At 39.4% G+C, this 12551-nt stretch overlaps 1 protein-coding gene across 2 annotated transcripts in view; it reads left to right on the top strand.

Annotated features, from left to right (window-relative positions):
* Positions 1–11395, top strand: part of YAF2 (YY1 associated factor 2) — a 103950-nt gene extending 92555 nt beyond the window's left edge. For both annotated transcript variants that reach the window (XM_056117794.1, XM_056117795.1), the window contains 2 exons: positions 9253–9405; positions 10040–11395. In XM_056117794.1, the coding sequence (XP_055973769.1) occupies positions 9253–9405; positions 10040–10277 (391 nt within the window). In that variant the 3' untranslated portion in view covers positions 10278–11395. The remainder of the gene's footprint in view (positions 1–9252; positions 9406–10039) is intronic.
* The last annotated feature ends 1156 nt before the right edge of the window (positions 11396–12551 follow it).

Raw genomic sequence — 12551 nt, 5'->3', positions numbered from 1 at the left:
ACCTGTTACATTCACTGCTTGTTAAAATGGCTGAGTAGCTCCAAGGTCCAGAGCATGTTGGAGCCCAGGTCTGTCCCCCAACACGTCATAGATCCTATGTGCTCTGGGAGAATCCTGGGAGTAAACAACAAAACCCTTCCCCTTTTCTGTTACACTCCAGTAAATGAGTAGACCTGCCAGACTTTACACTGTGTTTCAGTGGTGTGTGAAGGATTTATAGACACAGAAGGACCCAATGTTGTGAATACCATAGTTGGATCAAACCCAGGTCAGCTGTGTGCAAGACAAGCACCTTGTCTGCTATACTGTAGCTAAAAATGCCCCCATTAAAAAATGTTATTTAAATATTGGGATCCACATCCAGCAGTGCTAAGGGGCTACTTCCAGTTTGGACCGTGAGTTGCTTGCTGCAGGTTCATGCAGTGCCAGGATCGAACAAGAGCCTCTTGCATATGGAGACTTTGTTCAGTCAGCTGACTTATCTCTTAAGCCAAAACTTCTGTGCTTTTTATTTTATTTTTTTTTGGTTGTAACACTGTAGCACTGTCCTCCCATTGTTCATCAATTTGGTCCAGCAGGCACCAGTACCGTCTCCATGGTGAGACTTGTTACTGTTTTTGGCATACCGAATATACCATGGTTAGCTTGCCAGACTTTGTTGTGCGGGCACAATACTCTCGGTAGCTTGCATTTATTGACTTTTTCTTTAGAGAGTATACACATTAGATTTCTGCATTCTATAATTAGAAATAAAATTCTGGACTTTAAAATTAGATCATTTGATCACTTGATATCCCGTTACTCATTGATTTGCTTGAGTGGGCACCAGTAACATCTCCATTTGTCCCTGTCGTGTGCTAGTGTAGCCCAGTGGCGTCTACTCGCTCCAGGAACACGAAGAGCCTCGAACCATTCATTCAGGGTCTTGATGAAGAAGTCTGACCATCTCGAAGGTGGGCAGCCACGCAATATTTTGACATCCCATGGAATCTAGTCAGTAATACTTCTAGTCCAGCAGTTGTCTCCAAATCGCATTATATGTCCAGCCCATCTGATTTTCGACGCCTTGGCAAATGAGACAGCGTCCCTGGTTCTTGACTGTCGACGGAGATAGGAACTGTGGATTCCTTCTCTCACTTGAGTGAATCGTGATACTCCAAGCATAGCTCTTTCGATTCCTCTTTGGGAGACCTGAGTAGCGTTCTCATCCTGTTTTCGTAGGGCCCAGATCTCTGAGGCATGTGTTAATGCAGGAAGAATGGTAGAGTTGAAGAGATGTGCCTGGAGCCGGAGGTTCTGCGTCCTCTTAGCTATTTCTTTGACGCTCTTGAAGATGTTCCATGCAGCTCTCTTCCTCCTGCGCAACTCAGGTGTCAGGTCGTTTGTCATGTTGAGTTCTCGACCTAGGTATATATAGTTGCTGCATTTGGGGATTTTCATTCCTTTGATAGCGAATGGAACGTCAGGAATGAGACCATTTCTCATTGACATTGTCTTTGTGAGATTCAGCTGCTGTTCGATCTTTCCACAGTCACAGTCAAAATCGGCCAGCATTTGTGCCTCTTGGCTAATGTTTGGTGTTATTAGAACGATGTCATCAGTGAAGCGGAGGTGGTGTAACTGCCAACCATCTGTCTTCACTCCCATTCCTTCCCATTCCAGTTGTCGCATGACGTTTTCGAGGGTGGCACTGGAGAGTTTTGGTGAAATGGGTCACCCTGCCAAACCCCTTTCTTGACGTTGATGATCACTTCCTTGTAGAATGGTGAAATCCTGGTAGTGAATCCGTAATACAACCCAACAGAGGATCCTGATGTACTGAGTTTGAATGCCCTGTTTGGCATCAATGACCACTTCAGTCTCAACAGAATCAAAGGTCTTCTTTAAATCAATGAACAGTAGTTAGAGAGGTATCTTGAACTCCTGAGAAACTTCAATGAGCTTGGTTATTGTGTGGATATGGTTGATCGTGCTGAATCCTTTATGGAACCAGGCTTGCTCGCATGGCTGTCCTTCATCTAGTGTTCTGTCAATCCTGTTCAGGATGACGCGAATGAACAGCCTTGTAGACGATGGACAGAACCTTGCATTCAGAAGGTAGCATGTGATGAGCCAAGCCAGTTTATTGATGAGTATTGACGGCAGATTCTTCAGGTGTTTGGGTCTGACCTTGTCTGGCCTGGGTGCTTCTTTACCGACAAAATGACGTGTCAGATTTCGGAAGGGAGAATGTTGGGATTGACATATCCATCCTGCGGAATTTGGTATGTGGGCAGATGGACATGGCTATCGAAGAGATCCGAGTAGAAGTCATGGATAATCTTCTTTTTTGCCATTCTGGAAGGCAAGGATGGCATCTTCCCATGTTGCCGCAATAGTGTTGAAGATTCCCAGTTGGTGGTGGTTGTGGGAGTTCTCTTCTTAAACTTTGCATCCCTTTCTCCCTGCTCAATTTTGTACAAAGGAGACGGTGGTCCGATCCCTTTGGAATTTTGGGACAATAGCAACATCGTTCAAGGAAAACCCTCTGTTGAATATGATGTGTTCAGTTTTGTTGTGGAACCGTCCACCGGGAGACTCCCATGTCCAACGTTTAGATTCGGCCTTCTGGAACTGCAAGTTACCATGGATGGTCTTGGTCGACATGATGATCTCAGAAATTCTCTTACTCTGTTCGTTTCATTCTAGGCCATGGGTTCCAATGTGGAGTTCTTCAGCTGATCTTCTCGGTCCTATCTTGGCATTAAAATCACCGACAGTAATCTTGTAGAAGGTGTGGTCTTCTTTATAGAACTTCGCTCCATGTAGAACTTCTCAATTTTTTCTTCATCATAATTGGATGTTGGTCCATAGACAATGTAAATAGAAACTGCTGGCAGTGAGCCACATCTCTTCCAGTGTGATTGTCCAGTTGGGTTGTTAGGCATTTGAATGAATCAGTGCTCATGGCTAAGTTCGTGTTGACAAGGACATCGGCACCACCAACGCCTGTTTTGTCGCATGTTCTGAGGAACAGTTCTTCTCCAGTGTTGAAAATCACATGATGTGATTGATGCCTTCTGTCTTTGTCAGACCAGTGTTGTCGTACTTGATCTTTTGCGCTTGCACCATCAGGTCCTCAATGGATGCTTCCTATTCCAGCGTACATGCGTTGAAAGAACAGACAGTCATTTTAGTCCTTCTTCGTTTTGTCAGCCTAATTCAGACCTTAGATTTTATCTGCCTCTCCTTCTTCATCCTTCTTAGCGCTGCTGTATTGGGGGCTCTTTTAGGTCAGGGGAATGAGACCCATCGTATTTATTGTTTTTTGGCATATTGAATATGCCATGGATAGCTTGCCAGGCTCTTCTTTGTGGGCGGGATTCTCTTGGTAGCTTGCCAGTGTCTCTGAGAAGGATAGAGGCTTTTAGGGTGGCCTCTAATCACCCTAGCAGGTGTTCCCATGGTTCAAAGCATTTTTGAACCCCATCAGATATGGTGCGGTAATTATGAAAAGTTGGTATTAAGTATCTTGTGATGTGTCCGGTAAGCAGCCTGGAGCGTGGCACTGGCTGGGTAGTGGAGGTAGTAGAGGTCGGCCGATGAGGTATTTATCTGGCTCTGGCAAGGTAGGTCTTATGGGTATGATCCCTGGGTGTCTGGAGATTGGTGGAAGCAGGTTTCTGGGTCCTGTTGAGTCTGGAGTCCAAGGTCACAAAGTTCTGCTTTACCTGGTTCTGAATTAGAATTATCTAAAAATATTTAATTTAACCTCATAGTTTTTAGTTTACATTTCAGTTTTTGTTTTGCCGGATGGGAGTTACCTGATAGTATTCAGGGGACCACATGTGATACTTGATATAATACCAGGGTCTCACATGCAAGACAAGATAATCTTATCTCACATAAGACTATCTCTAGCACTTACCCTCACAGTTTTATGAAGCTAAAATAAAATGTTGTACTAATACATTTTTATTTTTAGATTTTCATATTTATAAATCATGTATAAAGGAAAAATGATTCTGGGGAGATTATGGAGAGGTGAAACTTGTTAACTGTGAAAAATATTTGACAGCAATTGTATGATCCATGAAATTGGTATATTGAGGTTACTCCTTTTTTACGCTAAAGCAGGAATGAAATATTGAGTACCAGTATCTCATAATAGATATGTAACAACTTGAAGACAAAATTTTTTTTAGTTGTATTACCATGATATAGAGCATTACAAAATTGTACATGATTGTGTTTATTTTTCAGACACTCGTCTGTCCACCATATAATTTCATAGCATCAGTGTCCCCAGCTTCCCTCCCACCCCTTCAAGCCACCTCCCCCCACCCCAGCCTACCTCTAAGGCAGGCATCTCTTTCTCTCCTCTCTCTCTCTCTCTCTCTCTCTCTCTCTCCCCCCCCCGCCCCCATTTCCTCATTTTAGGCATTATGGTTTGTAATACAGATGCTGAAAGGTTATCGTGTATATCCTTTTATCTGCTTTCAAGATTTAGTTCTTGTCCAGAGTGATCACTTTCAACTAGTGTCATAATGGATCCTCCTCTATCTTAACTACCCTCCATCCCCCACACCGTTGACCAACCATTGACAAGTCCTCCTGGTTCGTTTCCCTGGCATTGGGTATTAGTGTCATACTGGTTTTTTTTTTATATCCCACAAATGAATGCAATCATTCTATATATGTCTCTTTCCTTCTGACTCATTTCACTCAGCATGATACTCTCCAAGTTTATCCATTTACAGGCAGATTTCATGACCTCTTTTTTCCTAACAGCTTTGTAATATTTCATTGTGTAGATATACCATAGTTTCTTTATCTATATGCCTGTTCTCAGGCAATCAGATTGTTTCCAGCTTCTGTCTATTGTGAATAGTGCTACAATAAACATAGTAGAATATTAATGGGGTCTGGCCAAAGGCACAGCAGCAATTTTGGGGTATCTGAAAGCTGATGCACTTGCCTCACAGGTACAAATTGACCTGCTGGCAGCACCATGCCCCCTCCCTTGTATTTTTATTGTAATTTCCCCCTACCCCCATCTGTAAGTTTTGTAACATTTAAACCTGAATCTCTTCAGAGATCTTCCATCTTTTAAAGGTAAATAATAAATAGACTTTGTTTTTTTCATTAGTGTGTCTCTTCCTATTGATTCTTCTGCGGTTTCTTCTTTTTTCTTCTCCTACTCTGGCTTGCTCCTGACTCCGCACTCGGATCATTTCTGGCATGACTCACAGAACATAGGTCGTCCTGGGAGTCAAACCTGGACTGACTTTCGTGGAAGGCAGGCACCATGTCCACTGTATTCTCTTAGACCTTGCTTTTTTTTCTTCTTTTGGTTTTGCCCATGAGGTGGGTGGGGCGTCGTTTCTCTGAAAGCAAGAAGGATACACCAGGAGGCCTGGCGGCTGCTCTAGACAATACTCCGCTAACCACATTTCATAGTTTACTCCTTGGCCAGTGATGACCTTGGGGGCCAGCAGGACACCCTGGCAGTTCTGGGCAGCCAGCAGGGTCATTCCAGTTCATGCTCATGGTGCCTCCAGGTCTTCCCCCTTTGGTGATGGGGGCATGCAGTCCCTGGACAGAACCACAGGCTTTGTGCACACTGGGCAGAGGCTGCTCTGGTCCTTTGAGTTATGACATACCAGGCCCTACCTTTTGTCATTTCTCAGCCTTCCTTCAGTTTCATTCTAGAAATGAAATATTATACCAATATAATGCATTGTACTTCTATCTTCTTTGAGTGCGGTTTCAAAGCTACAGGAATTGGTATAACTTAGACTTTAATTAGAAATGGAAATTCATGGGCTCCAAGGCCTACTGAATAAGAAATCCTTGGGATGAAAACTAAGTAAGCTCAGTTATCTTATATTTGGGAACCCTCCCCCCTTTTTGCGGTAACAGGGATGAAATACAGGGCCTCATAAATGCAAGGCATACATTCTACCACAGAGGTGTATCCCCAGACCCAAGAACCACACTTTAATCCTTTTCTTTTTAAAGTTCTTTTTAAAAATCACCTTAACCTTCTTTCAGTATTATATTAATTTGTATGACTCTTATTTGCATCTTGCACCCTAGTTTCTATGTTAATTCTACTTGTAAGTTACATGTTGGTCATCTTTATAAAACATATCTTTCCTGCAAGATAGAAATTTATCATCCAGGTTTCCTTTTCTACAGTATCTAGTTTTTGAAATGTTTCACATATTATATTCTTTCGTTCTTGCTTCAAAGAATTCTTTCTTTATGTGTGTTGAATTGTGTAATATTGAAAATTTCATATTAGTTGCAATTTGTCATTTTAAAATAGAGTGTAATATTTATTTTTCCTCTTATTTTGTTTTACTGTATAATAAAGCACTTTTTTTGAGGGGGAGGGGGATTTGGGCCACTCCTGGGGGTGTTCAGGCCTTACTCCTGGCTTTGGACTCAGGTCTTCTAGCTCTCTGCTTAGGGATCATTCCTGGTCATGCTCACATATAAGGCAAGTTCCTTCCTTTACCTACGATACTCAAATCTCTCTCTGGCCTGCCCTGCCCACCACCCCCCCCCCCCCAAAAAAAAACCTTTAAATTATTGTACAGAACCAAAATAGATTCAGGAATTTTCAAGTAATATGTCTTGTTTATAGACCATCTGTTCAAATCCATGCAGCCGACCTGGGTTCAACTTGGAGCACTGCTGGTAGTGATCCCTGAACATATATTCAGAAAGTAAGCCCCGAATACAGCTGGGTACAGTGTCCTCACCCTCAATTATATATATTAAAATTTTTTTTTTAATTTCCCCATCTTATTTTTCTGCCACCTCTTCCTTCCAATGTTTTGTTCTTTTTCTTTTGTCTCATTTTAAGAACCTAGAGACTTCTTTTACTTTGAATCTTGGCCCTAGTTGCCTAAGTTCTACTGTCATAAAACTGAAGGATTCTCTGACCTTAGACCAAAGGGTGACACAAGGTCTAAGCTTGTAAGTAAAGCTTGTACTGGCATCACATATGAAGCCAGGCAATTCTAGATCTCTATGCAGTTCCTGCAGTAAATTTCAATGTTTTCTGCTTCTTTGATTTTGAGACACATCCAGTAGTGCTCAGGGCCACACCTGGCTCTGTGCTGAGGGGCAATGTCTGGTAGTGTTTGGGGGAGCATATGTGGTGCCCGGATTTGAATCAGGGTCAAGGACGCAGCTAGATATTAGGCAAGGCCTTAGCCATCGTACTCTCCGACCCTTAGAAGTATTTAGGGTGGAGCTCCCAACTGGTGCTCTGGAAGGCCAGGGATTACTCCTGATAGTAATTGGCCAAGCTGGCCAGCAGTTTGATGCTGGTGCCCTGTGGGGCAGGGTGTGTGTGTAATCAAAGAGTAAATTACGAAAGGCCGCGGCGGCTCTCTCTCTCGCCACCTGCATTCGGTGGTCTCATGCCACTTCCCTCACCGTGGGGTGGCCCATGGTTATGGGGACAAAGGTAGAGACAAAGGCCCGGCTGGTTGGTGTCAGATGGTTTATTTCATTCCCATTTTCATTCTCTTCCTCCTCCCAATCCCCCTTCTTTGATCCCCCTCATCCTCCTCTTGGGTCTTGCTCCTTCCTACTTCTCCTTTCTGCTTCTGCCTCCTCCAGCCCACTCTTACAGCCTTAGTTAAATCCCAAAGCAAGAAGGGTTAGGATAATAATTACACAGAGGTGTCTTCATACAATCAATGGATGTAAGGTCCTTCCCTCAGGGGAAGCTTTTTCTAGGATAGATTCTCATCCAGCAAGACGACTGGTCTAAGGGCAAAATATGTGTGTGTTTCTCCTTTCCTTAGTCCAACATTCATAATATTAGTCATTTTGTATGGAGACAGTAAGAGATACGTTAAGCTTATATGATGGCTCTCCAGGGGGCATCTTGCTATATAGATCGCAGACTACTGCGCTCGGGCCAGATTAGTCTTTCCTAACCCTAGCAGAGTCCTAATCTCGTTGTTACTTTTTGGATCATGACAGAATTTGTCCATGACCATCCTCTTAACTTATAGTTAAGTATTGTGGCGCTTTGGTCTGGACCATTTCGATACCAGGATAGCTCACCACTTGCCCTGGGTCCATTCAGTCCCTTGTCAGGACCCAGCTTTTGGGGTGCTAGAAACTAAGGGCAATTGAGGTTTAAGTTGAGAAAGCAAATACCCAGGAGTGAATATTATTCGGAGTCAACTAACTCCCAGGTGACAAAAGCATAATTTTAACTGTCTTCCTGTGTCCGTACAAAAAAGGATATTGCTTTAAAGTTAACTGTACCAAAGGACATAAGAGAAGGAGAAGAGCAACATTTCATTCACATATATTTAAAATCATAGATTTCTGAGGAATCTGACCTTACAAGTTAACAGAGTCTGATTGGAGGAAAAGGTGATATAGACTGGTTGTGGGTGAGAGCACAGAGAAGAGTTTACAGGTAAACAGAGGAATGGAAGTGCCTCAGGAGCACTGTGATAAACCTGAGCTCCCTGTGGCAAGGGAAACAAGACATACCAATGTTATCCTAAAAAGTTTAGAGCTAAATTCCAATAAACATAGAGGAATGGAGGTACTTAAGGAGCTTTGTGATGGGTGTTACCTGATAAGCCTAAACTCCTTGTGGCAGAGGAGAAAGCACAAACCAATGTTATCCTAGAGGTGCTTGCGAAGCTCCCAGTGCTGCAGCCCAGAAGGGCTCTGAGGCCTCTTGGCTGCACTGCAGAGGCTTGGAGGTATGGATTCTTTAAGGAGTATTAAGTCAAAGAAGTAAGCAAGCCTTGAAAGACTAATTTTCTCAGACATTTGAACAGTAAGAAAAGAGAAATTTTGACACTCAAATATTGACAAATGAACTAATGAAATATTTAAAACAAGAGAACACATAGACTGTCACAGAAGGTTAGATACTTCTTTCTCTGAAGGAGGAAAAATTAACTTGAATATTACTTTAGTGTAAACTTTTAGGTTTAGTTTTTAAATTCCTATTATATGTGAACATTGGTTCTGCACATTTTAAATAATTTTCATGATTTACATAAGACATTATTGGACTCACTATGTATATTGTACTTCCATTTTTTATTATAGTACTATTTTTGTTGGATTGGAAAGACACATGTATTGGTTATAATTGTGTATCCGAGTTATCTTACACAGGAGGAGTTTGTACTTGCAAATATCGGTTTTCACAATTTGAGCTATCCACTCAACATAAATTATAATAATTAAAAACCTTTCTTTTTAACATGCACACAGGAAACCTCGACCTGTCTCGCAGTTGGTTGCACAGCAGGTTACTCAGCAGTTTGTGCCCCCTACACAGTCAAAGAAAGAAAAAAAAGATAAAGTAGAGAAAGAAAAAAGTGAAAAGGAAACAACTAGCAAAAAGAACAGTCATAAGAAAACAAGGTAAATTTGAAGAGTGTTTTATGATCATTTAGTATGCTCTATCAATATTGATATATGCAAAGTAGAAGTAAGTATAATTGTGAGAATGCTTAAAAATACTTTTTCTTAAAGGACATTCATGTTTGAGCTCTTTCTTATTCATAAAGCTGACAGGATATTCACAGTATTAAACATACTTGCAAAGGCTTGTTCAGACCATCAGTATAATCCTGGATCCACATGGAACTATCAGTCTGCCTGTTCTGTTTGTTTTTCATAGATATCAGTGGAGTAAACTGTCCTTCACTTAACTTTAAGTGGCTTTTGCTCCTTTGTGATACGGCACTTTTTCTGAAACATTTATTTTAATAAGGTTGTCTAAATAGCTGTGAACTTAAAAGTACAAAGAGATCTATTACATCCATAGTATCTTAGATGTTTTGTTTGGTCACAAAGAAAATTCTGAATGATTTGATTACTGCTAATGATTTCAGAGATTTTTTACTTTTATTTTGGGTAGCTAGCTGCGCATGATTCTAGAGCTCTAAAAATGATATATTTGCTTTGTTTTTACCTAATTAGTGATGCATGCTCAGAAAGTTGATAGAGTGAAGAGGAAGAGTTAGTTTAAAATTTCATCATCTCTTGTGTTTAGGCCAAGATTGAAAAATGTGGATCGGAGTAGTGCTCAGCATTTGGAAGTTACCGTTGGAGATCTGACAGTCATTATTACGGACTTTAAGGAGAAAACGAAGTCACCTCCTGCATCTAGTGCTGCTTCTGCAGATCAACATAGTCAGAGTGGCTCCAGTTCTGATAACACAGAGAGAGGAATGTCTAGATCATCTTCACCCAGAGGAGAAGCCTCATCACTGAATGGAGAATCTCATTAAAGTTTATTTTCTCCAACTTCTTAGTCACTCTGTCACACCATGCAGATACACAGATTATGCCAAGAAGTACCACATTTTCATGACAAATATTCATGTACAACTCACAATTTGAGTTTTGCATAAAGTAGAAATTTGTTAGAACCTGCTAGATTTTTACTGCAATTACAGCTACCAAACATTTCCAGAATAAACATTTTGGTCTAAACATTTTGATAAAAGGTGCCATGAAAATGTGGTTGAATTATTCATTATGCAGTGTTATTGGTAAGTCTGTTTTCACTTTTAGTTTAGTGAATTCTAGCACATAATTCTTAAATTCACTATTATTGGCATGTAACAAATTAAAAATTTTATAACATAGTGCAAGCTGCCTAAATATGTATTATTTGAGAATTGTGAAACAAATAGTATATGTATACAAGTTACAGATCGACTTAATCAACTATTGCTGCAACAAGACTTTCTTTATAGTTATCCTCTTAAATAAATACACCTGCTGGTACTTGGTGTGGTTAAATAGGAAAATTGTTATTAAATAAAGAATTTGTATAAACCGTTGCCAATGTTTTTGACACATTTTACTAAATTATTGTTGGTGACTTATGTTTCTGGTTATATCTTTTTTTTTTGCTTATCTTTCAAAGCATTCATTTATTGTAATGTTTACTAGTAGAATAGTAAACAATAAATAGTTTTATAATTCAGGTTTAGTACTATGGTCATTGAACACTGGTATTTTCTGTATTGTTTAAACACGAAATTTAAGATTATTCCAAGCATTTGGCATAATATTTGGAAAGAGAAACTAGCAGTATTTAAAAAACTTCAGTTCTGATAAAGTTTTAATTCAATAATTTTATCCCTCAAACTTGTCCAGGGTCACAGAAGGGTGAATCTAATCAATAGAGAAAATGGTAACTTGCAGATATGGGAAATAATGTTAAATTAGTTTGATTGGCCTCATTAAGTATGGCAGTTATTATAAAAATTATAGTGCCCTATTTTCAAGTAACTACCAGCTTAAGCATTTATCAATACTTTGAAATAAAAATAAATGAGTATTTATCGCCCCACTCATCATTATGTAAAATTACCAATAAAATATTTTTGTGACAGCATATTTTGCATTTTTGTTTAAAATTAATAAATTGTTTTATTTTTCTTTTAAAAAATCAGCCTAGAAACCACATAGTACTCAAATTCTTTTAGGGTCTTCTGCTTTCTTTTAGCTGTTTGTTTTATATATATATATATGCATATATATATATATGTACACATATATATGAGGCTTTTGAAGTACAAATGAACTTGAAACTTGGACACAAAAGTCAACATGATAGTATTTGAAGAAAAAATAAAACTGTAGACCCTTAAAGTTGTAATATTTGGTGGTTTCATGTGGTGATGTAATTTTCTGTTTAATGGCAGTAAAGTTTTCGGCAGAATGGTACTGTCTTCTTTGTAAGATGCTAGTTGTAATATATAGTTATTGCATACAGTAAAAGTCTGTGATTAAAACATTTATATACCTCATTCTTTAGTGTTGTTAAATGAAATATAAATTTTTAAAAAATTATGTGATAATTTCTGTGGAGCACGACCTAACTGTGTTCTTCCAAAACAAAAATTATTTGGTCTTATTTTCACTTTTCAAATCCTGTTCTGGAACACAAGTGAGGATAAGGAAGATCAACAGATGCCAACAGGCACATGATAAAATATGCTTACCATCACTTATCATTAGGGAAATTCAAATCAAGATGAGAGTGAGATACAATCTCTCACCAGTGAGAATGGCACATACCAAAAATAATGGGAACAATCGATGTTGGCAGGGATGTGGTGAAAAAGGAAGTCTCATCCTCTGCCGCTGGGAATGTTGTCTGGTTCAAAACCTTTGGAAAACAGTATGGAGAGTTCTCAGTAAACTTAAAATTGAGCTACCCTACAGCCCAACAATTCCACTTTCTGGTATCTATTCCCAAGACAGAAAAACATTCATTGTAAGGAGCATTTTTTCTGTTTCATTTGTCTATGTGATTTTAGAAGTAGATTCTTTTAAGCAAATTATATACAAAAAGAGAATTTGGATTTTTTTAAGAGTTTATTTTCTTATTTTGATCTATGTAAGAGTGAAGATATAATTTGAAACATACAAAAAATATGAAGCATACAAACCCCTCACATGTTAGAAAGAGTTGATATAATAAATATTTAATTATTATTAAATGCTTTTATAAAATTATAGTGATCGTTGTAGAAAAATTAAAAGTT

The sequence above is a fragment of the Sorex fumeus genome, unplaced genomic scaffold, assembly GCF_029834395.1.
Source record: "Sorex fumeus unplaced genomic scaffold, SorFum_2.1 ptg000036l, whole genome shotgun sequence".
Taxonomy (NCBI): Eukaryota; Metazoa; Chordata; class Mammalia; order Eulipotyphla; family Soricidae; genus Sorex; species Sorex fumeus.
The sequence above is the reverse complement of the archived record's forward strand: the minus strand, read 5'-3'. Positions and strand labels throughout refer to the sequence as shown.